Source organism: Bos mutus, chromosome 13 (genome assembly GCF_027580195.1).
Source record: "Bos mutus isolate GX-2022 chromosome 13, NWIPB_WYAK_1.1, whole genome shotgun sequence".
NCBI lineage: Eukaryota > Metazoa > Chordata > Mammalia > Artiodactyla > Bovidae > Bos > Bos mutus.
In genome coordinates, this window is record NC_091629.1 from 51,935,785 (window position 1) to 51,962,791 (window position 27,007).

The 27,007-nt window shown below is 45.5% G+C and overlaps 1 protein-coding gene across 3 annotated transcripts in view; it reads left to right on the forward strand.

The window, feature by feature from the left end:
• The window catches only part of PPP1R16B (protein phosphatase 1 regulatory subunit 16B), a 108,117-nt gene that overhangs the window by 9,878 nt on the left and 71,232 nt on the right, over nt 1-27,007 (forward strand). For all 3 annotated transcript variants that reach the window (XM_070381728.1, XM_005895982.3, XM_070381729.1), the window contains exon 2: nt 20,224-20,574. In XM_070381728.1, coding sequence (XP_070237829.1) covers nt 20,325-20,574 — 250 coding nt within the window. In that variant the 5' untranslated portion in view covers nt 20,224-20,324. The remainder of the gene's footprint in view (nt 1-20,223; nt 20,575-27,007) is intronic.

Sequence of the window (27,007 nt, forward strand, 5' to 3'; positions counted from 1 at the left end):
CCCAGGCAAGAATGCTGGGTTGCCATTTCCTTCTCCACCTGATGCAGGGAGCCTGGGTTCAATCCCTGGTCAGGGAACTAGATCCCAAATGCTGAAAATAAAGATCCTGCATGTGTAGCTAAGACCTGATGCAGCCAAATTAAAATAAAAAAACAGGGAAGAGTTTCTCCAGAATTTCATTTATTTTCTTCTTTTTTTTTTTACATAGGAAATCAAGCTTTTGTTTTCTTGTTGCTTACTTTATGCTTTTTAATTATAAAAATAAAGAGAAACTCATTATTAAAATTCAAGCAGTACAGAAATGTGGAAAATGGAAAGGGAAATTTTCCCAATGATCATCCACACATTTCTTTTTTCCTGGAAGAAATCACTGAATGTTTTATGTCTTTCCATAAATTTCTTAGGCATGTACAAATCCACATGCATTTATGTATATCCTATCCTCTTTTGTTGTTAACACATCTATACAACCCTTTCCCAAAACTTCCCTTTTCAGCTAATTTATCTTAGCACATGTCGACACGTGTAGGTATGCCTCAGTCCTAAAAGCTACACAATATTCCCATGATAAAAATTTACCATAATTTGTTTTCTAGTCCCTGGCTGGTGGTGAAGATTATTTCCGTTTTTTTTTCCCCCCTGCTACACATTATGATGCTATGACATCCTTGCTTATACAGTGTGTATCTTCGTACACTTGGGTGATTTTACCTGTAAGGAAAATTCCCTGCAGTTTGAACTATGACATTGTCAAATTGTCCTCCCAAGAGGCCAAACCAGTTTTGTCTTTTTTCTTTTGGACGAGCCAGAGGGCATGTGGGACCTTTGTTCCCTGATCAGGGATTGAATCCCCCCGCCCGCCCCCATTCCCCACTCTGAAAGCTCAGTCTTAACCACTGGACCGCAGGGAAGTCCTGCAAACCAGTTTTTATTCCCTAGACCATGTGTGTGAATGCTTCTTTCCCCCAGGCGTTTCTCTAACATTGAGTATTGAGTACATTCAATTTTTTTCCAGTCAGATAGGAATAAAATAGAGTGTTTCTGAGTCAAGTTTCACAGTACTTTAGATTTTATGATCATTTAGACTGTGGCTACATATTGTTAAATATTCAAGAACTGCATTTTACCTGGCCTGATGCTTGAAATTAGAGATAAAAAATGAACTTAAACAAGTTCCTCCCCATCTCCTGAAGGAAGCAGACACATGGACAAATGAGAACAGAGGTGTGGTTCCAGCTGTGCTAGAGAAATGCATAAGTGAAGTTCTCTTTGACAGACTTCATGAATATTACAAATGAATGTGTAAAATACAGCATACATTGTGCCCCAGTGGGAGGGGCGATACTTGACATCCTCAAAAGAAAATGACTTGGTAAAGCAGAAAAACCATGTATCTTAGCCCTCCTGGTGGCAGCAGCAGAGGTAGGCAGCTAGGAAGGGATAAAGTAATTTTGAAATTGACTTTTTGGTGGTTTCCATGTTTACTAATGTTTGAGGGAGGCTGTGCAGAAACCCAGCTGAGTTTGCAGCTGGTGCTGATTATTGCTCACTGTTACCTGGGAAAGTGTGTATGTTAGTCCAGAAAGAGTGAGAACAAAGGTACAGAAGCCTGGCTTTAAAAATCCACAGCCTTGGAGCCCAGTGGGGTTGGATGTGGGTGGCATGAGTTGGCAGTTACCCCAGGGGTTACAAGGAGGTGTGCTTTGAATGCACCCGTTGTAGACTGCATGCACAGAATGGGTGTTGAATGAATGAGTGAGCATCAAAGATGTCTCTGTCCTATAAAAGGGCCTCCTACTCAAAAAGAATAGATCCATTTAGAAAGAGTTATGACCACATGATCTTCCCACCTGTGGGGAGCCACGCCTTAGCTATACATTTTCTTTGGGCCACCTGTCACGGATAGCTCTTCATCCACTAGGAGATCTTAAGAACAGCATAGGCCATGGCAAGGAGCAGTTGAGAATATCTGAAACAGTGCTGTGGAATGGAGCTCACCACCATTTTACAGCAAAACTTCTAAGCCGGAATCTATAAAGCCAACTGTACAGTGTGCAGAGTTGAAAAGAGACTGTGGAGCAGAGGTAGTCCGAGGTCACCTTTTATGGATGGCAAGGCAGGGGCCAGGTAAGGCACATCTTGGGTCTGGCCCCTATCTTTCCCCAGCGGCCAGGTCTATTTAGTCTGGTTTGATGCTAGAGCTGTGGTTCCAAGCCAGAGGACCACTCCCAATGATACAACTGATGGAATAATGTCCGTGAATTTTAGTCTCTTCATCTCCCACCCTTCTGTCTACACGCTCCTATTTATTGAATGTCTATTGCATGCTGGGTGACTCTAAGGTGCAGTCCCTGACCTTTTTGGCACCAGAGACGAGTTCTGTGGAAGACAGTTTTTCCATGGGCTGGAGGGTGGGGGGTGGGGGGATGGTTTTGGCACATTACATTATTGTGCACTTTATTTCTATTATTGTGATTATATAATGTGATATACAATGAAATAATTTTACAGCTCACCATAACGCAGAATCAGTGGGAGCCCTAAGCTTGTTTTCCTGAGATCCAGACTATAATGCAAACGATGGGGAGTGGCCATAAATACAGATGAAGAAGCTGCCCTCTTTCACCCACCGCTTACCTCCTGCTATGTGGCCTGGTTCCTAACAGGCCACAGACTGCTATTGGTCCATGGGCCTGGGGGTTGGAGACCCCTGCCCTAGGGTGGGATGGAAAGGTGAATAACATATTTCTTGTCTTTTGAGAGCGTCTAGTCCAGTGGAAGATGCAGATATGAAATTAACAATTACAGCCAGTGGTCCATGGGGTTGCAAAGAGTTGGACATGACTGAAGCGACTTAGCACGCACACACAGTTGAGAGCCACAGTAGAGATGCGGTCAGACTCTTTGGAACTAGAGGAGAGAGAAACCCATTTGCCACAAGGCAGATAAAGAGCAATTCAGAGGGAATAAAAGGAGCATGGAGACAATATTGTGTAAATGAGACAAGGCAAGTCAAGTGCTGAGCACGGCGCCTGAAAAGCATTTAAGAGATGATAAATACTATCATTACAGCACTTGGGCTAGCTCTTAAAGAACAGGACGAGCTTGCCAGGTGGAGAGAAAGAAGGGTATCAACACCGCACAGAACAGTATGAATGAAGGACAGGTGGTGAATGTGGAGGAGTGAAAACTCCATAGCTTCATAGAAGAGAAATCTAAATCTGTGTTCAAATCTTAGTTTCGCTACTCACTAGGTATGACTTTGGGCATGGCAAGATGAACCTCCCTTTTCCTAATCTATCTGCTGGGGATAATGAGACCTGTTTTTATCTTTATTTTTTGACATGAAAAAAAAATTTATTTGGCTGTGCCAGGTCTTAGTTGCAGCACGTGGGGTCTTCAAACTTCATTTCAGCACACAGGATATTTAGTTGTGGCACTCAAACTCCTGGTTGCAGCATGTGGGACCTAGTTCTCTGACCAGGGATTGAACCCGGGGCCTCCGCATCGGGAGCACAGAGAATCTTAGCCACTAGACCACCAGGGAGGTCTCCAGACCTGTTTTTAAAGGCTCCCTGTGGGAGTTAATTTATGAGGAGTATCTGACACATAGTGGAGTTTCAGCTAATGGTGGGTACCATTGCAGGGATGTGAATCCATCAGACCTATTAAGTATAGCCAGAAAATTGAGTGTTTAGTGGACTGAGGGTGGGGAGGGAGGTTAGGATGGCCAGAGATAAAACTAAGCATGTCAAGGCCAGATACTGGATGGTCTGGACTGTGAGGCTAAGAAATTTAGACTTGACTCTTTAGGCAGTGCAGAAGTGTTAAATGCTTCCCTACAGGAATTTCCTGGCAGTCCAGTGGTTAAGACTCCCTGCTTCCACTGCAAGGGGTGTGGGTTTGATCCCGGTAAGGGAAGAACCTGCATGCAATGTGGTGTGGCCAAAAAAAAAAAAAAAAGCTTCCCTATAAGGGAAATACCGGATCAGACTTGAGTGCAGAATGAAAACTCTACCGGTGGTGTAGCTTGTGGGTTGGAAGGTAAGAGATGGAGGCAAGGAGATCATTTGGGGAAATGCTGCCTCCGACATTCCTGTCTTGGCAACCCACAGCTCACATTAGCCAAGTGAAAGCTCCATTAAGTCCTGCGGACAAGTGCTGCCTGGAGAGGCAAATCAGGGCAGTGATTCAGTGCATGGGCTTCAGTGTCAAGGCCAACGTGAATTTAAATCCTAATCCTGCCTTGTACGGGCTTCCCAGATGACTAGTGGTAAAGAACCCGCCTGTCAGTGCAGCAGACATAAGAGATTCGAGTTCAATCCCTGGGTCGGGAAGATCCTCTGGAGGAAGAAATGGCAACCCACTCCAGTATTCTTGTCTGGAGAATCCCGTGGACAGAGATGCCTGGCGGGCTACAGTCTATGGGGTCACAAAGAGTTGGGCACAACTGAAGTGACTAAGCATGCACGCGGGCACACGGCTGTCTCGTACTGGCTGTATCCAGTTCAGTTCAGTTCAGTCACTCAGTCGTGTCCGACTCTTTGCGACCCCACGAACTGCAGCACGCCAGGCCTCCCCGTCCATCACCAACTCCCAGAGTCTACCCAAACTCATGTCCATTGAGTCGGTGATGCCATCCAGCCATCTCATCCTCTGTCATCCCCTTCTCCTCCTGCCCTCAATCTTTCCCAGCATCGGGGTCTTTTCCAATGAGTCAGCCCTTCGCATCAGGTGGCCAAAGTATTGGAGTTTCAGCTTCAACATCAGCCCTTTGAATGAACACCCAGGACTGATCTCCTTTAGGATGGACTGGTTGGATCTCCTTGCAGTCCAAGGGACTCTCAAGAGTCCTCTCCAACACCACAGTTCAAAAGCATCAATTCTACTGGCTGTGTGACCTTGGGTAATTACTTAACCACACTGAACTTTAGTTTAACTCTTCTTTAAAATGAGGATTAATAGTACCTTTCTCACAGACTTGTTGTGGTCTTAAATGAGATAATGTAGATAAAGCATTTAGCCTAGTTCTAGGAATGTAGTAAGTGTTCAATGAAAGTTAATCATTAAAATTTTAAAAATTGTTTATTTCACCACAGAACTCTTTTTCCATGTAATATCTATTAACCTCCTCTGGAGCTACTAGTCTTCTACAGAAACCACACTGCTTTAAACTTTCTGGAGAACCAGCAGCACTTTCTGCTCCAAGAAATAAACAGTGAAGAGGGTTGCCAGGTTCTAACACAGTGGTTCTTGGATGCACATTAGACACACCTGGGGAGCTTTTTAAAAATTTCAAGGCCTGATGTGTGTGTATGGCTGAGTCTTTTCGCTGTTCACCTGAAGCTACCACAGCATTGTTCATCTGCTCTATCCCAATGCAAAATAAAAAGTTTAAAGTTTGGAGAAAAATTTTTTTCAAAGCCGGGCTGCAAGTAAATTAGAATCTCTTGAGATGGGACCCTGTATTTTTTAAATTGTAATATTTTGTTAAGGTAAAGCAGATACAGGAAAGTGCACATATCCTAGGGCTTTCCTTGTGGCTCAGCTAGTAAAGAATCTGCCTGCAATGTGGGAGACCTGGGTTCGATCCCTGGGTTGGGAAGATCCCTTGGAGAAGGGCACAGCTACCCACTCAGTATTCTGGGCTGGAGAATTCTATGGACTGTATGGGGGGGTTGCAAAGAGTTGGACATGACTGAGCGACTTTCATTTCACTCACACACATATTCTAAGTGAATGAATTTTCACAGATTGAACATGCCCAGGTAACCCATACAATGTAGGACTTCCCTATATTAGTAGTTCCCTGCCGGTTCAGTGGTTAAAACCCTGAGGTTCCATTGCAGGGGGCATGGGTTTGATCCCTGGTCGGGGAACTAAGATCCCACATGCTGCATGGTGTGGCCAAAACAAACCAACCAGAATATTACCATTGTTCTAAAAGCCTTTCTTATGTGCCTTCCCAGTCACTCCTACCCCAAAACCGTGACTTTGATTGATAATAACATAGATTCTTTTTGCCTGTTGAACTTTACATAAATGGAATCATATAGTATGCATTTTTGTGTTTGGCTTATTTTGGTTAACAGTGTGAGAAATCCAGATTGTGGTGTGTAATTGTGTATTACTCATCCGGGCTTCTGGACTATGTTCCACTGTGAGTACACCATAAGTTTTTTTTCCAGACTCAAGTTGGTGGACATTTTGAATAGTTTGTACTTTGAGATTATTATACAAATAGTGCTGTTAACATTCTTATAAATGTGTTTTGGTGAATGTATACAGAAATTTCTGTTGAGTATATTCCTACAAATGAAATTGCTGGCGTATAGGCCATCATATGTTCAACTGTAGAAGATACTGCTTGAGCAGTTTTTTAAGTGGCTGTACCAATTTATATTTCTGATCAGTTTATAAGAATTCTTGCCAACGACTGGTATTTTCTGTCTTTTTAAAAAAAGGCCATTCTGGTGGATATATAGTAGTCTTGCTCTGGATCTTAATATAATTTCCCAACATTTCCAGGTAATTCCAACATGTAGCCAAGTTTGAGACCCTCTTTCCTAACAGGTTTTGAAAAAGCAGAACACGAATTAATGGAGCTGTATGAAGAGATGTTATAATGGCAAGTGCCTCCCCATGGCCCCTCTTTGACGTCCACACCCAGAGTTTTTTATAGACCTGATCTGTCTAATCAGTAGGGGAGGACGCTTTTGTGACGGAAGAACGTAGAGGTGTATTAAACCTGACAGCCTGTGCTTCATTCCTGTGTGCTTTATATGGGCAAATGGTTCCTGATGGAGTGATCTGGAGGCTGGAAAGAGCCCATGGCAGGACTTCAATCTCTTCTTCCAATTTAAGGCCTGAAAGATAAGGAGGCCATGAGAAGTGACGAGTAGTCTATACAGATGTCGTCAGATGAAAATATCTGCTCTTCAGGATCAGGGTTTGTTGTTTTTTTTTTTTAGGGTTTAGGATGTTATGTTATATTTTTGCTCTCCAAAGCTTGCCCAAGACCTGGCGCTGGGAAGGTGCTCCAGAAAAAAAAAAGTCACTGAAGTTGATATTAGAACTATGTAACTGGCCCTGATGAAAAGCATGACTCACATGGATGCAGAGGAAGGTGTTGGTGTGGATTTAGCTGATCTGATTAATAGCTTTGCATCTCTTTTTGTGCTTTCTGTTTTGCAGTTCCTATTTCATATTTGCTCATTTATTACTAGCATATTTTCCTTTATACCCTTAAAGGAAATAAAGGATCATCCTGAAGTAGATCTCTATTGATTGCCTTTCCTCTTGAGTTTGAGTCATATTTTCCTGTGTGCTTTTTTTTTAATCTGACTGCACAAGGGCATGTGGGATCTTAGTTCCTTGACCAGGGATCAAACCTGCACTCCCGACAGTGGAAGCACAAAGCCTTAATCCTGGACCACCAGGGAAGTCCATTTCCTGTTTGCTGAAAAAATTTTTTCTAGGAATTTTAGGTTACATCTTGAATATTATGAGTCAGACTTAAGAGACTCGAGGTTCTATTATATTTCTCAGAACAGTAATGACTATTCATTTATTTTTTTGGCTGAACTGGGTCTTAGTTGCAGTTCTCAGGATCTCTGTTGTGACATGCTGTGGGGTCTAGTTCCCCGGCCAGGGATGGAACCTGAGCCCCCTGCTATGGGAGCGAAGAGTCTTACCCATGGGACCACCAAGGAAGTCCTAGTGATGACTTTAAAAAAAATCAGTCAGCTGACTTGACCAGACAAACTTTAAATTCAATTTCCCCTGGGTAGGCAGCAGCTGAAATCTTTCTTCAGTTCTTATAGCCCTAGTTGGGCGGCTTGGAACCTGCCCTGCACATGCATCATTCAGAGAGATTTGGACAGAATTTATACTCAGCATTTGGGGCTACCATCTGTGAACTCTTTTCTGGGATGCTTTCTCCTCACTTTTCAACTGTAGTCACCTGAACTCTGTCCTTTAATTCCTCAAACAATAAGAGCAAAGGTTTTCATCCAAGTTGTAGCCACCATGTACAACGCTGAGTGGGGACTGCTCTTGGGTAAAAAGCTACAAAAACACAGAATTTGCCTAGTGCAAATTTCTATCAAGTGTTGACTGCCTTTCAGTTTCTATCTGCTTGTGGCTGAATAAATCTTGCTGTTGTTCAGTCGCTAAGTCGTGTCTGACTCTTTGCAACCCCGTGGACTGACTATCTAGTGCCTTCCAATAGGTAGTGTGTGTGTGGTGCATAGAGTTCACAATAGTTAAATGTGAGGGGATGTATCCTATAAGAGTTACTCTGCTTTTACTAGAGCAGAACTTTTCTGATCAATAATTTTGTTTACTAAGGGAACATTAGGACCCCTTGCTTTTCTGACTAGCACATAGTTGATGGCAATAAATGTTTGTTGACTGGCTAAATGAAAGCAGCTTTAAATTAAAAGTGGAATTGAATTAGAGGAGAAAATTACTAGAAGAAAATCTTGAGATTGGTTACTTGTTGATGACAGTTAAGCACAAAATATATAGAGAGAGTTTGGTAATTTGCTGGAGAACATGATGAGAGGGTTGAAATAATATTAGGGCTCTGAGTGTAGAGTAGACCCCAGTCGCTAACAAAGTGAACCTGAGATTTCAACACGAGGAGATACATTCAATTGTGGGAGTAATATCACTTTCATGGGATTGAATCTATGGCTTATGGAGAATTTTAAACAGAAATAAAGCTGGTCAGAGGGGGAAGCAGAGATATGCTTGGAGTTCTGCACACCCAAGAGGAGCCAAGAGGAGGGAATCAAAGTGAAGGGACTTTGGCTGGAGATCAAAGAGGGGAGGAATGAAAGTAATGTAAAGGCAGTCAACTACAGCTTGCTTCTCTCTGCATGGTGACCTGCAAGGTCACAAATCCCATACGGAGAGACTTCAAAGCCTGTATGCTGGACAGAAACTTCATTTACCAAAATGCAGAGTGTCTGGAAACTTCCTGATTTATTCTACTGACAGTTTCATCTCACAGAGAGCAGAGGAGAGAGGACAGTTGCTGTTATGAATCTGGTTTGGGAGCTGTTGGGTGAAGTGAAAATGAGAAAGTACTCACCAAGAAAGGGAACACTAGTCAGAGGGGGCTGAGCTCACAGGGTTTGGAAGGCAGATTTTATGAAATTCGGGATGAGATACATGTATTTCCTGCCTAAGCCTCCAAAGGTGATGACAACTCCAACAGTAAGGGAAGTTATGACTGTAATCGATTATCTGTACTCTGCGTAGATTTCATTTATTTTCCTGCAAGGACTCCTTTTCTTGCTCTTAGTCGTGCTTTTGTGGGCCATCTTTCCTGTCTGACATTTTCTCTTTTATTTTCAAGCAGGAGAGATGATAAAAAAAATACTTAACCATCATAGCATATGATTGATCAATCAGAAGAGATACCAGCCATAAACAACTGAAATAGCACTCCTTACAGGTTCCTTAACCTGAGTCTCAGTTTTTTCCCCTTTGAAATGAGAACAAGACCCACATTACAGAGTTGGTGCAGTGACTCCAAGAGATGTTACATATAACGAATTGGACCCATGGAAAAATACGTTGTGCACAGAAGCTGCCATTATAACCCTGCATTATTTATCTCTGGGTTCATTTCATCTACATATTTTATACATTCTGTGATGCTTATGTTTAGTTACATTAAGCACATTTTTTAAATTCTATACTGATTTCAGCAAGTATTTGTTTTACTACCAGTTGATCTATCTGGTTTATTAGTTGAAATGTCCTCTTATCTCCTTAATCATCAACACCCTGGATTTCCTGAAATCTTCTTACATTTCATGAGGAAGTTGTTTAAAAGCAGTTGTGATTCTTTTTGGCCAGGCTGGGTCTTTGTTGTGGTACATGGACTTTCTCCAGTTGCGGCTCAAGGGCTCTAGAGCACATGGGCTCACTGGCTGTGGCCTGTAGGCTTAGTTGCCCTGTGGCATGTGGGATCTTAGTTCCCTGACCAGGGATCAAACTCATGTGCCCTGCACTGGAAGGCAGATTCTTAACCACTGGGCCACAGGGGAAGTCCTTCCTTGTTCTTTTAGGTACCTAGACAATAGAATCGGACAGGCCTGGGTTTGGATCCCAGTTCCCGCACTTACTGTGCAGTTAATTGGTGTCCATTGTCTGCATGGCTCTCTTTTCCTTCTCATTGTTTCTTCCTCCAGGGTAGGACTTTCTCCTTTGAGTCCAACTCTCTGTTTTTCATTGTCCTTGTTTCCTTGGAATTATTCTCCAAACCTCCGTGAGCAAACAATATGAAAAACTTTTAAAATTCCTATCCCAGCTGTTTTCTAATTGACTAAAGGGAAGGCGACAGCTTGCTAGGGATATCTTTGAGGTTTCTGAAGAGGAGAAAGGGACCTTGTTAGGAAGCAGACAACAGCCTTCTTCCTCCTTCATGGTGGTAATGGTGTGAAGCCCAAGATGCTTAGGATGGAGGAGTGATCCCTGGCTGATGGTGCTCCCTGCCCCTCCCTCTTCAAGAGTGGACCCCATCCAGTTACAGGATGGGATGCTCATCTTTGGGATAGGATTGGGAGAGGTAGCAGTTCCAAAGGGGCTGCCATCCTTAGCTTGAGTTGGCTCAGCATACTGCTTCCTAGAAGTAGGATCCATTCAACTTAAGGGATGGAGTCATCGAGGACAGGTCTTCATTTTACCCCCTAGCACAAGGTATTGGAGAAATTCTTATTAGAACCTAAGCTCATCTTGACTCTTGTCTACCTTTGAGGCCATTGTGATTTTTTGTTCTTGGTTGAATGATATACTGATATTGAGGAGCCCTTCTACTTAATCTGATAACACTCTAGATGTTTGTATTTAAGACTAGAGGATTTTGAACAATGGGATGAAGGCAAGTGTTGAAATCCAAGTAGGCACTCACTCTGTAAAACAGAGCTGCCTGCTCAGTACCCACACAGCCACTCCTTTATCTGTGGCAGACATTACTAATCTATCACCACATTCATTCCTCCTGTCATCACACGTGGCCTCATACCCTCTGCCCTCAAAGTGCTCCAAGAAGCCACCACCAACCTAAGAGCTGGCACAACAGAGGAAAGCTTGGCCAAGGATGTCATGCTGAGAGAGGGAGGCAGAGGTGGCAGAGGCTCCTCAAGGCTTAACCAGTGTGAATAGCCCTCCGCTGTTCAATAAATGTGTAACCCAGGAGGGCATTCTGTGGCCACAGGTGGCCTCCTTTGGAAAATGATCCTTCTAGCTGCAAAGGGAGTTTTTATCTCTCTGCAAGGGAGGGGGTGGACCACACTCCCCCAAGCCTGGAGGAGCAGTATGTGTAATTTGACTCCCATTTCCCTGTGCTTAGCTATTACATAAGCTTCTTTAGAAGACTGGCTGGTTTAGCACCGTGACTGTGACTGACTAATGTGTTCGTAGACATCATGTCAGCTTTGCATGTGCCCCATCTTTGGCACCTTTGTTCTGTCCCCTGCAGCCTCCCCCACACTGGCATTCTTACCCATACGTATGTGGGCCTCTCTGTGGGTTCAGATTCATGGGGAGAAGCTCGGCATGGAAGATGGGTGTGTTCACAGGTTTTCCTTTGCCCATTTGAGCTGTGGCTTCCTTTGAAGTTTTCTTGGAGCTGAGTCTGAGACAGCTGTCTCACCTACACAGGTAGAAAGAATCTAAAATATCACCGATCAATATCTATTTGGAATGGTTCTTCCAGCTAGGCTCGTGGGCAGCAAATATACATGATAGAGTCTTCCTCCTAATAGAGATGATCTCTCTGCCAGGCTGGGACTGGGGCTCACTGGATCCCACAGTCCCCCCTCCAGCCCAATATGGACTTTCTCTCAGCAGCCTCACGAGTGGCCACTGGAGTTCTCGGTGGCAGGGACCCCAGCATCACACCATGGCTGGACTTTGTTGAATTGCTGGTGTTGAGACAGTTTTTCCTCATTCCAGGCTGATCCTACTTCTTCCTTCTTTTTTTTTTTGCTGTGTCACTCCCCATATGGGATCTCTAGTTCCCCAGCCAGGGATTGAACCTGTACCTCCTGCAGTAGAAGCATGGAGTCTTAACCACTAGACTTTTAGGGAAGTTCCAGGGTGATCCTTCTTCACTTTGCCTATGATCACAACTCTGCCCTCTAGAGAACAATGCTAATCCTTTCATTCATGGCTTTTATTAAGGCCTGCTCCTATATTCCCAGTGTGGTCCAGCCAGTTCAGATAGAGGTCATCTGGGCTATTATCTCAATGCTGGACACGATTCTCTTCCTGAAAGCTCAAGGTGCTTTAGTTGATCCAGCACTCTGTTCTTGTTGAACTTGTGGTTTTCAAGTTCTGCCATCTTGCCCTCTCCTCCATCCTTCTCCTCCAGTTCAGTTCAGTCGCTCAGTCATGTCCGACTCTTTGCGACTCCATGGACTGCAGCACTCCAGGCCTCCCTGTCCATCATCAACTCCTGGAGTTTACTCAAACTCATGTCCATTGAGTTGGTAATGCCATCCAACCACTCTTCCTCCAAGGTCTTGCCAAATCGGGTTGTAGTAAATGGGCTTCAGAGTACAGTGACAAATGAAGGCCAAGCCCAGGATCACCACTCAGCTCTGAATGAAGGAGTACAGCTGGGAGAGGCAGAGTTAAGGAACAGACCCTTGAAGACCCAAGTCCTACAACAGGTTTTTAAATTGGAATGTCTGTCTAGGAGACTGTGCCCGCAATCTAGAAGGTTCATGACAGCAGGAGTAAAACAGTCTGCAGAATCCCACGAGAATGGGGTTGGTGGGGAGGACAAGGCTAATAATTTCTAATTCAGATATTTGGAGCACCAAGGGCCCTAGAAGTCTCTTTGCTCACACGTACAGCATTTTTATATTGGGGGTGGGGTGGGGTGGGGGTGGGCAGGAAAGAGGAAATGACGCTATTATTCAAAGCAGTGTGTTGTGGGAGGGCGGGGGTGTGTATCCTTTAGGAGCGAAAGTGGGTCCCAAGTGAGCTCCGAGGAGGGAAAGCCGGTGCAGTGTTTTGTTTCCCTTTTTCCCTCGTGCTCAGTGCTACAGGAAGCATGAGGCGCAAGCACTCACGGCCTTCCTCCAGGGTGCTGCCAATATTGTGTGGAGAAGAATAGCTGAAGAACAAGAAAGAAAGAAAAAAAAAAAAACCTTAACGTTTTCTTCTAACAGCGTGAACTTTGAGACACCGTCTGACTCATGTTTTAAAGTCTCTTCAATTTGAATTCACCTTCCTTCGTGTTGTTTTTCTCAAGGCTCTAGGCTCGAGTCCAAATTTGTGTCAGGCAGCCGCTACTCTCGGCTGGAGGCGTCGCAAGGCCTGGGTCCCACCTCGGGGTGGACTGCTGTGGGAACCTGGTGTTGACCTTCCCCAGCCCTTCTTCAAGGCCAGTCCTCAGCTTGGGTCAGAAGACCATAAACGGCCCTTTTAGGGGAAGTGGAGGTGTCTGGTGATACAGCCCAGCAAGAGACCACTGTCCTGCTTCAGGCAACATCGCCTCCTGGGGCTCCCATTCGTGTATCCCTAAAAGTAGCATTAATATCTGTTAGGGTGCTTTTGGCCACAAATATCAAAATTCAATTCAATTGGCTTAAATAATAACAGGGATAAAGTCCAGAGGTCCCTAAATTAAAGGACCCTGTTTCTCTCCTCTGACTCCCAAGTATTGGCTTTATCCAAAGGCCGGCTTCCTGCATGGCTGGGAGCAAGATGATTTACAGCGGCAATGGGGGTTCACACTTCCACTTCTTGGGCGGTGAGAAGAGAGAGCTTCTGATTGGTCCAGCTTAGGTCATGTCCCTACCCCTGGCCAATCACTCTGGCTGAGCTTAAACCATCGCTCATGGGCTGTGGCTAATCAGGGCCCAGCATGGAGTGATACTGGGGGAACTACAGAAAGCACTACCAAACCGAGCCTTTCGATGGGCCCATGTCTTTCTTCCTCTTCTTGTTTTTTCAGAGACGTATCATCCCCCAAACAGCATTCCTGTAATAGCCTTCTTTTCACTTTGGAGGAGGGAAGTGAGGTGCACCCCCACCTGGTCCCCAATCCCCCCACAGGCTTCCTCGCATTTGCCCTCAAGGCTCAGCTCTCCGGAGCGCAGCCCTTGCTTCTCTACATTGCCGTTTACCAACAGGTATCAAGTTCAGCTTTGTCAGACGGCAACCGGAGGCTGAATCGAGGCTCATTCTAGTTGTCTGTCTGGGCTCACTGAGAGTGAAGGGCCTTGCCCTGAAGACCTGGGGCTGCCCACACCAGGGCTGTTTTGGCTCATCCACCCAGACCTCACACAGCTATTGGTTGGAATAATTAAGTGCCCTACCTTATTTCCCCCTTACTTCTGATTTCTCTTCTTAAAGTGCACACACTTCCTGGATGACCTAACCCAGCCTGGCCTCTGCGGACCCCTTCCCCTACCCGCCTCTTCAGCGCAGACATTTGGTTGCCTTGCGTCCCCATGTGCCCAGTTCTCTGCAAGATGGTCCATCTGGCTGCTCCTGCAACACTCTGGGCTCAATATGTCTCCGGAGCTGGTTTTCCTTCAAATGAGCTCCTTCTTGAGGATCCCCTTTAAGAGTTGAGGATTGCTGGAATTCCCTGGCGGTCCAGTGGTTAGGGCTCCATGCTTCCACTGTTGGGGACCCAGGTTCTATCCCTGGTGGGGGAACTAAAATCCTGCATGCTGGAAATTGCAGTCAGAAGTTAAATAAAAACTCCCCTACTCTTAGAGTTGAGGCCATTACTTCTCCCACGTCCTGGCAGTTTGGGCTGTGTCCCCATCACCAACCAGCGCTATCTCTGGAAATATGGGCAGATACACTGGATCTCACAAGGGGGCCATTCCACAGCTCATAGGAGCCAGTACTTCTGCGGGCTGCCCCAGCACCCAGGCCAGTGCCCTGCCTTGGGGGCTGCCTGGCTGCTGTGTTAGCAGCACTGATGGCAATTCTTTAATTAGACCAAGCAGGGTTTTCTTAGACGGGGGTGGGAGGAGGTGTGGGTCTATTGGGGGAAACTAGGTCACCTGAAAACCAGCAGTCAAGAGGGAGCTGTCCTGGAGCCCCAGCTCCAGGGAACCCAGAGGGGCGAGCCAGTTGGGGGCTGACAGAGCAAAGTCAGAGAAGTGTGCCCTGACCCCCTTTCTTGGCCCTTGGGAGGCACTGTCCTCAGCTTTCTCCAGGGGGCTGGGCAACTGCCCTTAATTCCTTTACTCAAGCAGACTGTCCAAGCCAGGGAAGGCATAGCAGTGTCTCCTGTCTGCATGGGGCGCTCCACCCTGGGGCTCAAGGAGGGAGCACTATACTGGGAGTTGGGCTCAGGATTCAAGTTACTGCTCAGTCTTTGTTTCCTGTGAATGTGTCCTCCACTCCCTTGTACCTCTGTTTTGTCATCCATCCAATGGGCAGGGACCATCCCTGTCTTTACCTTGCTGTATCCCTAGCTGTCTGGCATGTGACAGATGTTCAGTGAATATTTGTCAGCTGAAATAATGAGCTCTTAAGAGGGCTTCTTTTGTCAGATTGTTGTTATTGAGGATCAGTGACCAGGTGAGGGATTCCCAAACGTCAATCACAATTTTTGCCAGCATTAAATGCCATCATTCTTTAATTTTTCTTTGCTACTCCCTTGCAGGATTTCCAAGGGAAATAAAGAAGATTTATTTAAAAAGGAAATTTTATATCACCACCATAAATAAACAGTAACTGTGAAACCAGATCCACAGGGGAAAAAAATCACTGTCATTACATTCTATTGTAAATACTCTCGCTTGCCCAAGGCTATGAGTCTGAGGCTGACTTTCTCTTTGTTTATAAGGGAAACTGACATGTTATAAAAATGTTAAAGATCTATTAGCACCCAACTGATAACTTTCTTCTAAAGAGAAAATTGATTATTAAAAAACAAGTGAAAGGGAGGTAGCTTGCTGTCTTTGAGTCCATGTTTTATTAAATCTTGTCCTGAACTTTTGTAAATTCCCTTGGAATGGGTTCTCTTTCTACACTTAGGGAAACACTTGGCTGGGACAATGGCTGGGGAGGTTCTTAGAAAAGGATTAAAGGCTTTGATAGAGTGATTGATGTGACTATTCCTATCTTCAGTCTTAGCGAGTTTTTCAGTTCAGTTCAGTTGCTCAGTCGTGTCCGACTCTCTGCAACCCCATGAACCGCAGCACGCCAGGCCTCCCTGTCCATCACCAACTCCCGGAGTCCACCCAAACCCATGTCCATTGAGTCGGTGATGCTATCCAACCATCTCACCCTCTGTCATCCCCTTCTCCTCCTCCCCTCAGTCTTTCCCAGCATCAGGGTCTTTTCAAATGAGTCAGCTCTTTGCATCAGGTGGCCAAAGTATTGGAGTTTCAACTTCAACATCAGTCCTTCCAGTGCTCACCCAGGACTGATCTCCTTTAGGATGGACTGGTTGGATCTCCTTGCAGTCCAAGGGTCTCAAAAGTCTTCTTCAACACCACAGTTCAAAAACATCAATTCTTTGGCGCTCAGCTTTCCTTTTTCTTTTTTTTCAGCTTTCTTTATAGTCCAACTCTCACATCCATACATGACCACTGGAAAAACCATAGCCTTGACTAGACGGACCTTTGTTGACAAAGTAATGTCTCTGCTTTTTAATATGCTGTTTATGTTGGTCATAACTTTCCTTCCAAAGAGTGTCTTTTAATTTCATGGCTGCAGTCACCATCTGCAGTGATTTTGGAGCCCAGAAAAATAAAGTCAGCCACTATTTCCACTGTTTCCCCATCTATTTGCCATGAAGTGATGGGACCGGGTGCCATGCTCTTAGTTTTCTGAATGTTGAGCTTTAAGCCAACTTTTTCACTCTCCACTTTCACTGTCATCAGGAGGCTCTTTAGTTGCTCTTCACTTTCTGTCATAAGGGTGGTGTCATCTGCATATCTGAGGTTATTGATATTTCTCCCAGCAATCTTGATTCCAGCTTGTGCTTCCTCCAGCCTAGCGTTTCTCATGATGTACTCTGCATATATGTTAAATAAGCAGGGTGACAATATACAGCCTTGACGTACTCCTTTTCCTATTTAGAACCAGTCTGTTTTTCCATGTCCAGTTCTAATTGTTGCTTCCTGAACTGCATACAGGTTTCTCAAGAGGCAGGTCAGGTGGACTGGTATTCCCATCTCTTTCAGAATTTTCCACAGTTTATTGCATGTTTTGGCACTTTCCAATTAGTAGGTGATCAGTGAATATTCAATAATGAAGAAATGGGTAACCATCTGTGTACAGACTCTTACGGCTGAAAGAAGATGTACAGAATGCTTAGGCTGATCTGACATCAGTGGAAATTTTATTCTCCAGTGAGTGATGGGGAATTTGCCACCTCCAGAGACAGCCACTGGACCACAAGCCCTTGTTCAGTTGCTTGTTGGACAGCTCTGGAGGCCAGGTGCCTGTTTTGGGGTGCACACCACCACTCCCCTGTACGTTGATCCTGGTCTTTATTGAGGAGACTCACAGACTGCCTTCTCTTTCTTGTGCGTATTGGACCTGTGGATATTTCGCCTAAGGCAGGACCTGTGAAATGATCATAGGAGCTAATGGTGGAGGTGGTGGTGGTGGTTTAGTCACTAAGTCGTGTCCAACTCTTGTGACTCCACTGACTGTAGTCTGCTGTCCATGGGGTTTCCCAGTCAAGAATATTGGAATGGGTTCCAATTTCCTATTCCAGGAGATCTTCCTGACCTAAGAATCGAACCTGTGTCTCTTGTGTCTCCTGCATTAGTGGGCAGATTCTTTACCATCAGGCCACCAGGTAAATCCTATAGGAGCTAGCAAGTGATGCCAGTTAGTGACGGAGGTCAGATGGGAGTAATGGGAGGCTGTGGGCACTATGGAAAATGAGATGTGCCCCCATCTAAATTGGGCAGTCCTACTCAGTACCAGCTGATCGTTGCCATGTGAGCTCAGCTTGGCCAGCTACTGAGATGTTTTAAGAAAGGCTGAAAATCTGATTTTGGATATAAAATCTTCAAGGTTTAAATATTAGCAGTGAATGACAATACCATAAAATACAGTGTGGACCCCAAATCAACCAAGCAAACAAAATATGATGTGGACCATGGGGGACTTTCTGGCTGTCTGGCCTTGAACCAAAAGTTACTCACTGCTTCCTCCAAGACTTCTATTCCCTTGGGCTGGGCAGCCCCATCCACTTCTGGCCATGTTTTTATTTTATTTTTTAATATTTATTTGTTTGGCTGTATCGGTTCCTAGTTGTGGCGCACAGGATCTTTATCGCATCATGCAGGATCTTCTGCTGCTGTGCACGCGTTCTCTAGTTGTGGCATATGGGATCCGGAGTGCTCAGGCTTCAGTAGTCGCAGTGAACAGGCTTAGTCGCTCCACAGAATGTAGGGTCTTAGTTCCTAGACCAGGGATTGAACCCACGTCCCCTGCATTGCAAGGTGGATTCTTAACCACTGGGCCACCAGGGAAGTCCCTCAAGCCAGGTGTGTTGTCTCCCAGAATTCCCTTCATGGTGTTCAGCTCGTCTACGTGCCTTTGAACATTGGGAAGCTCCTTCTCAGCTCATGTCTGCCCTCCTCAGCGAGTGAACTCCTGCTCATCCTTGGAGATTCAAATCAATTGCTTCCTACTTTGGAGAGCCTTTCCTGATAACCCCAGCCAGAATAGCTCATCCATTTTCTAGCTGTGTGGGATTCGGTAGTCTCTCTGTGTCTCAATTTCCTTATCTGAAATAGGGATCAGAATAGTACCTGGTCTCATTAGGTCATCAGAAGGATCAGGTTAATTTATAGGTAGATGACACCATGACAGACCAGTAGATGTGGTGTTTCCTAGAAGGCAGAGCTGATTCTTGATCCATCTCTGAACCAGGACTCATCACAGGGCAGGTTTCACTGTTTGATTCCTTGAGGAAGTAGGGAAAAATAAATAGATGGTCCCTTAGCTCCTAGTGAGTTCCTGCCCTCATGATGATACAGCATGGTTGTGAATTCAACTCCTCTGAGCTCCTTACTTTTAAAAAGGAGTATCTATCTAAGTGGCTAAAACACTGAGCATGCCAAGTTCTGGCAGAGAAACTGGATCACTCATAGATGGCTGGAGGGAATGAAAAATGGTACAGCCACTCTGGAAAACAGTTTGACAGTTTCTTATAAAACTAAACATGTAATTACTGTACAACCCAGCAGTTGTACTCTTGGGCATTTACTCCAGAGAAATGAAAACTCATGTTCACACAAAAACCTGTGCGTGAATGTATTAGCCCCAGGCTGGAGACAACTTAGATGATCTTCAGTGAGTGAATGAATAAGCAAACTGGGGCACATCCGTAAAGTGGGGGTTGTTGTTGTTGTTCAGTCATGTCCAACTCTTTGTGTCCCCATGGACTGTAGCCTGACAAGCTTCTCTGTCCTCGGGATTCTCCAGGCAAGAATACTGGAGTGGGTTGCCAGGCCCTCCTCCAGGGGATCTTCCCGGCCCAGGGATAGAACCTGCATCTCTTAGGTCTCCTGCTTTGGCAGGCAGGCTCCTTACCAATAGCACTGCTGGGGAGCATCATGTCTTAGACACAGTGTGGGTGATCTTCTTTGCCACACTGGAGCTTCTCTTCAGTTGCCTCATGCGGGCTTAGTTGCCCTGTGGCATGCGGGATCTTAGTCCCCCAACCAGGGATCAAACCTGCGTCCCCTGCATTGGAAGGTGGATTCTTAACTACTGGACTCTTCAGAATGAGGTTCCCAAAGAGCTTGTGTTTCTGTAGGTTATATCTGCCCATATTTACCAGGTGATAAATTAATACAGAGACATTTAAAATACAGTACTCGCTCCTTTAAAAATAACAATAAACCCCTTCCATGTTATAACAATAAACTCCTGTATGTGTTGTAACAATAGAACAACCTTATATGAAATTATAATACGACCACCAAAAGTAAGGATTATTGTATGACTGTGATGGAGGTGTTAACTAACAGTTGTAATCATATTGCAATATATAAGTATGTCAAATCAACACGGTTGTACAGTTGAAACTTACACAATGTTAGAGGTCAATTATATCTCAGTTAAAAAGAAATAAGGAAGGAAGACAATAAAATAGGGGGCGGGGGAAACGTTTGGAAGGTGGGACTGGGTGACGTCATCAGATCGGAGTTTTGAGTGTGACGCCATGTCCATCTGTGTCTCTCCCGCTCCCTGCCACAGGCCCCAGCATGCCGCCCCAGCCCCGTAGGAGCCCGCATGCTGCCCCGGCCCCTGGCGCGCCGCGCTAGCCCCCAGCCAGGGCGCAGGGAGGCGCGGAGGCCATGGCCAGCCACGTGGACCTGCTGACCGAACTGCAGCTGCTGGAGAAGGTGCCCACGTTGGAGCGGCTGCGCGCAGCCCAGAAGCGCCGGGCCCAGCAGCTGAAGAAGTGGGCGCAGTATGAGCAGGACCTGCAGCATCGCAAGCGCAAGCATGAGCGGAAGCGCAGCACGGGCGGCCGGCGAAAGAAGGTGTCCTTCGAGGCCAGTGTGGCCCTCCTGGAGGCCTCGCTTAGGAACGACGCTGAAGAAGGTAGGCCACTCCTGGGCCTGGTTGGTGGGTGGCCTCCTGGGCCCCTTGGATTCTGGGTTCTGTGCCGTGGAGGGGAGAGCAGGGTGGGTCTGACCCTCCTCGCCCACCTTTGGGCAGCCCCAGGCGTCTTAGGAGGTGGATGTTCCTAGGAAAGGCGCTGGAATATGAGACTTTTTTTTAGACAATAATGCCAGCCTTTGGCTAATACATACTTATTTTCCTTCCCTCACACTAATATTGACTGCCAGCCTATGTCTTGTGTATTACAATTCCAGATAGAGTGGTAAACCAATTGGATCTGGTTTCTCTCTTCCAGGAGCTCAGTACTCAGAGGACCCTGCATTTCCTAAGCCCCTTCTCTGTGCCCGGGAACTGGTTCCTTTTATTGGGTCTTCACTGCAGAGGTAGATGGGTTAGACAGGTGGAAAACAGCATAAGTAGGCTCTGAGGTTGGATGACCTGGGTCTCAAACTCGTTTTGTCAGTTATTCCCTCGGTGACCCTGGCAAGTAGGCAAGTCTCTTCAGCTCCCTGTACCTTAGTGTCTGCTTCTGTAAAATGGGGCTAATAATAGCATCCACCTCCAGGGCTTGCTCTGAGCATTAAAGTAGAGAATACCTGTAAGTTCTTGACGTGGTCCCTCATACTGTGTGAGTGATTAGTATGTTTCATTATATTATTACTATGTTTTATTATATACATTTATATAAAATTATGATTATATAAAAGTATATTTATATAAAGAGTGTCCAGAAAGTCTGGAAATAGACAGATGTACACAACGTTGACTGGGACATTTCCAGTCTGTAAAGCAGATGAATAAATAAATATGAACACATACATACATTCATATAATCTGTTTCCAGATTTTTTGGATACCCTGTACTTGTTAGTAGTATTTAATTATGTTATCATGATTATATGTCCTATTATCCAGATATCATAATACCCAAGAGGCAGGGATAATAATACTCATTTTACAGATGGGGAAACTGAGACCAGTGAGGTTCAGAAACTTGAGCAAGGGAGGAGAGCTGGGATCAGAACTCCCAGAATCCAGGCTCTTGTCCCTGTGGCTTCACAGCCTTGTGGCAGCTGTAAGTTGTAAGAGTGAAAGGAGGATCTGTGGTTTGGCCGAAGCCCTCTTCCTTGAGCATGCTCTGAGGGCTCATGCCTGCTCTCTGTGCAGCTGAGATGTGTTGCCTTTGGTAAGCGCTGGTGCCTCCCTGAATATGAATCCCTTCTGCCTGTCCTTGGAGGGACCCAGCCGTGTTTCTTGGGTCCCTCTGGTCTCCTGCCTTCCCACATCCTCCAGACAGTTGGTGCTAAAGCAGCCAGTGAAAGAACGGAGGGGTGGAGGCACTTACCACACTGGTGGGTATTAGGGTTTATGTTTGTTGCCCCTTAGATTCTAGAACCCTCTGAGAAGCACAGGTCCCTTTCTGGCCTGGTTACAGAGCGCCCTGAGACTGAGCAGAGAGGCGTCCCCAGAACCCCTCAGCTGCAAACAACGCAGCCAGAACCCAGGGTGAGCAGCCCCTGTGAGAGAGGCCTGAAGTCTCAGGCTTGGGGGACGCTGCCCTGTGGGGCTCCTTCCTACATGTCATTTACCGGGTGACTCGGCAGGTCCCTCCCACTCAGTGGGCGGTACATCATGATGTGTGATTTTGTCGTGGGCGGCGGTGCATCAGCCCTCCTTTTCCACTTGTCTTCCATTCCCTTCTCCCCTGAGCCCCGTTTCCCTTTGCGAAAGAGGCTTTTCAGAGGTTCTGTGAGCTGACAATTGGCTGCTGCAAAGCATCCACGCACAGTCCACCACCCTGCCCTGGTGCACTCCCACCCCTCCAGGTTAGAAAGAGTGCTGGGCTTGGGTCCAAGGTTCAGAGGCCCCTCGGTCCTTCGGTCCTGTATGTGACCTTGAAGAGCTTGTTTCACCTCCCTGGGTTCAGTTGCTTAATCTATAAAATGGGTTTTGAATACTTGCCCTCAAGGCGGTGTGGCAAGAATTAGACAAGATCCCAGATGTCACAGCTCTTTGAAAAGGGACCCTGAACCCTGCACCAGTAGGGTGATCATTTTAACACATTTTCCCACTGTGTGTGTGTGTGTTAAACAGACTTTAGTGTTTTTAAGAATGCAAATACATGCTTCTTATAAAAATCAAACAACATAGAGTTATAAAAATCCTTTCCTTCCTCTCTCCCTCCTTTCCTTCCTTCCACGATTGATGTATTTCCTTCCACAATTGATATATTTCCTTCCAGGCATTTTTCTCATTTACCTATGTGTTTGTAGACTTGATGAACTATAGAGCTAGTTTCTGACTTTTGTTTGCTTTGTTTTTTATGTAACTGGTATATACTAGACACATTATTCTGTAGGGTTTTTTTTTTCACTCAATAATATATCTTGGAGGTGTTTTCATGCCAGTACAATGGAATAATATATCTGCATTCTTTTTAACTGCTTCATAGTATTCCGCAGGGAGAAGGCAATGGCACCCCACTCCAGTACTGTTGCCCGGAAAATCCCATGGATGGAGGAGCCTGGTAGGCTGCAGTCCATGGGGTCGCTAAGAGTCAGACACAACTGAGTGACTTCACTTTCACTTTCCACTTTCACGCATTGGAGAAGGAAATGGCAACCCACTCCAGTGTTCTTGCCTGGAGAGTCCCATGGACGGAGAAGCCTGGTAGGCTGCAGTCCATGGGGTCGCACAGAGTTGGACACGACTGGAGCGACTTGGCAGCAGGCAGCAGCAGTATTCCGCAGTATGGATTCACCAGTATTTTTAGCTAGTTTCTTTTTGTTGGCACATAAGTTTTTTTCAGTAGTTTTACTTTTGCCACAGTGAATGTTTTGTGCATACATGCAAATGTTTATCTGGATATTAAATTTGAATGAGAAGAGTGCTAGGTCCTCCCCCCTCCACCCCCGGCTGGTCCCCTGGCTCTGGGCAGAGCCAAGTGAGAGTGGAGGGCCAGAGCACTGTGCCCTGTGGCCTCGCTTTTGGGGTGCATTTAGAGGTGCCCCTGGGGACCACAGGTGTCTGGGTTTTAAGCAGGGTGTGGAAGCTGCTAGCAGGCGTTCTCACCAGACTATGCTCAGCTTTCTAGCAGCACAACTGAGCCCGATGCTCCCAGCTGACTGGGATAGCTTCTGTGTACTGATGGGGCTGCCGGTGGGGTGGCTGCTGGGGCATTAGCTCCCAGTGGGATGGGAGTGTGGGGTGGCAGCTCCCCCGCTCCCCGGAGCTCGAAGCAGGGGCTGAGTCAACCTCCTCCGCCTGCCAGGGTGATGTGAGTCATTCCTGGAGTAAGGCAGCGCTGAGGAACTCACTTTCTTTCTCTAGCCCTGCATCGCCTGCAGGTTAATGTCCAGACACCAGGGACACTCTGTGGCCTCCTGAGCCCCATTCTCAGCTTCTCACTGCTGGGTATCAGTTCACGCTCCAGCCACCTCCAACTCTTCTGTCTTCCGCCCCATGCCCTGCATTCTCTTACCTTTCCACCTTGGCATATGTGGTTCCTTCTGTCTAGAACATTCTTCCACTAACTAACTCCTACACCCTTCAGGTTTGGGTTCCTGTGTGACCTTCTTGGGGAGTCGTCTCTGATCCCTTTTCTGGACCTTTTCCCCCACCACTTGGTAGAGCAGTAACTCCATACCCAGCTGACATTTACTGAGAGGTGAGAAACATAGTCTTTGAAGTTAGCTATCCAGGATTCCTCCTCTCAGTTCTGCTGCCGACTAGCTAAGCAACCTGGGAAAGTTCATTAACTTCCTGGTGCCTCAGTTCCCCATCTGTAAAAACGAGGATGCTATAATATGCCTGCTAACCCTGTAGGATTACATTGGGTTGATATATGTGGGAGTGATATGGTAAGAAGTGTTTATCATGGATATATAATTTATATCACTTATATGTGGAATCTAAAATATGACACGAATGAACTAATTTACAAAACAGAAACAGATTCACAGACATAGAAAACAAACATGTGATTACCAGGGGGGAAACGGGACGGGGAGAGATAAATTAGGAGTTTGGAATTAGCAGATTACAAGCTACTATATATAAAATAGATAAACAACGAGGTCCTACTGTATAGCATAGTAAACTGTAATGGAAAAGAAAATGAAAAAATGCATATGTATAACTGAATCATTTTGCTGTATAAAAGAAACTAACACAACAGTGTGAATCAACTATTCTTCAGTTTTTGGAATTTAAATGAGAAGTACACATGATGTAAATCGCTACCTTGCATTATCCACTCTTCTACACTTACACATTCTTCTATTTATTTATTTATTTGGGCTTCCCTGGTAGCTCAGCTGGTAACGGATCCACCTGCAATGCAGGAGACCTGGGTCTGATCCCTGGTTTGGGAAGATCCCCTGGAGGAGGGAACGGCTACTCACTCCAGTATTCTTGTCTGGAGAATTCATGGACAGAGGAGCCCGGCAGGCTGCAGTCCATGGAGTCGCAGAGAGCTGGACACAGCCGAGAGACTTTCGCTTTCACTTATTTATTTGTTTATTTTTGGCTTCATTGCTGCATATGGGCTCTCTCTAGTTGTGGTGAGTGGGGGCTACTCTTTGTTGTGGTGCTGCATGGGCTCAAGGTGCTTGGGCTCAGAAGTCATGGCACACGGGCTTAGTTGCTCCATGGCACATGGGATCTTCCCGGACCAGGGATCGAACCCATGTTCCCTGCATTGGCAGGTGGGTTCTTAACCACTGGACCACCAGGGAGATCCATTCTGCAGTATTGATATGCCACTGGTAATCCATTCACCAGATGCTGAACATTTAGATGGTTTCCATTTGGGGTTTTGATGAATAATGCTGCTAAAAACATTTGTATGCAAGTCCTTTTGGGGACATTTGTTTTTATTTCTCTTGGGTAGTTACCTAAGAATGGAATTGCTGGGTCAGATGGTAAATCTATCCCCAAAGTTAAGTTTCTTAACTTTTAAGAAACTGCCAAACTGTTTGGCAAAACGGCTTCACTGTTTGACATTCTCAGACCTCATTTTACAGGTGAAATTGTACATTGTGTGTTTCCACTGAAGCTCTGAGAGGCAGTGTCACTTGCCAAGATCTCATAGGTTTGAAGTGTCAAACCTGAGACCTGAACCCAGATCTGTGGTCCCTGAAGCCCATGGTTTTAACCACTGGGTGGTCCTGGAACCTCTTGCTTTTGTTTTTTCTAGAAAATATGAGAATGATTCACTTGTGGTTCTGATCTGTGTCTCTGTGGGCCTTAAGGCCCCTCGTGTTTTTGCTGTCCTCTTGGGCCCTTACTATTGGCGGGGGGTTGAGAGGGGGGCGGTGGCGGTCCCTGGATAACCTTTTCATCCCCACCTGTAACTTCTTTCCATGGCCACATGAGCCAGCCTCTCTTGAAACGACCAAATATTCATGAAATTGTCAGGGCTTCTGTTCTTCCCTCAGAATGTGTAGGGCTTTCTTTAGGGAAACCCTGAAAAAAACATTGAAGAAAAAGTTGAGTGATTCTTATGCAGCCTGATTTTAACTCTTCAGCTATTATTCTCACGGTAAAGGTTTTCAAGCTTCTTTTTTTAAAGAGTGGAAACTTTTCTTTAAATGAACTGTTGTGCAGAACCCCAATATGTAAAACACATGAAGAACTATTCTGGCTGAGGAGGCGGGGGATGCTGTCTCCTCTTCCCCTTGCCTCCCTCTCTCTGCTCCCCCAAACCTCTCCCCAACCCCCAGGTGCGTTGGCGGACATCTGGGCCCCACACACCGAGCTTCAACCATTGACTCATCTGAAGAAAACGCAGTTTGAACCTTCACTTTTGAATGATTTTGCAAAGGGAAGTTTCTTTTCACTTAATTATAAAAATAATGCATCCTTGTTTGTAGAAAAGTTTAAAGGTACAGAAAAAAATTCAGAAGAAAATAAAATCACTCATCCTTCCACTGAAGAGCAACAGTCATTGAAATATCAAAAGAATTTTTTTGTTATTGTTCTATCCATCAGAGTCCTGATTGGAAACAAAAGATGTTCTCACATAGAGTATTTTGAGTAAAGTTTAATAAAGAAGCAATTTGCAAAGAGTTTAGGGCAGTAGTCTTCAAACATTTTGGTCTCAAGGCATGTTTATGTTATTAATAACTGAGAACTCTTAAGAAATCTTATTTACATGAGTTTTATATCAATATTTACCATATAGGAAATTAAAACTGAGGAGTTTAAATGTGTATTCACTGACTAAAACATAAACTTATTAACTGTTGTACTAGTTATTTATTGTTGCATTGCAGATGAGCTCAAAATTTAGAAACTTAAAACAATAAATATTGCGATTGCCCTGGTGGTCCAGTGGCTGACTTCGCTCTCCCAACGTAGGCAGCCTGGGTGCGATGCCTGGTCAGGGAACTAGATCCCTCATGCCACAACC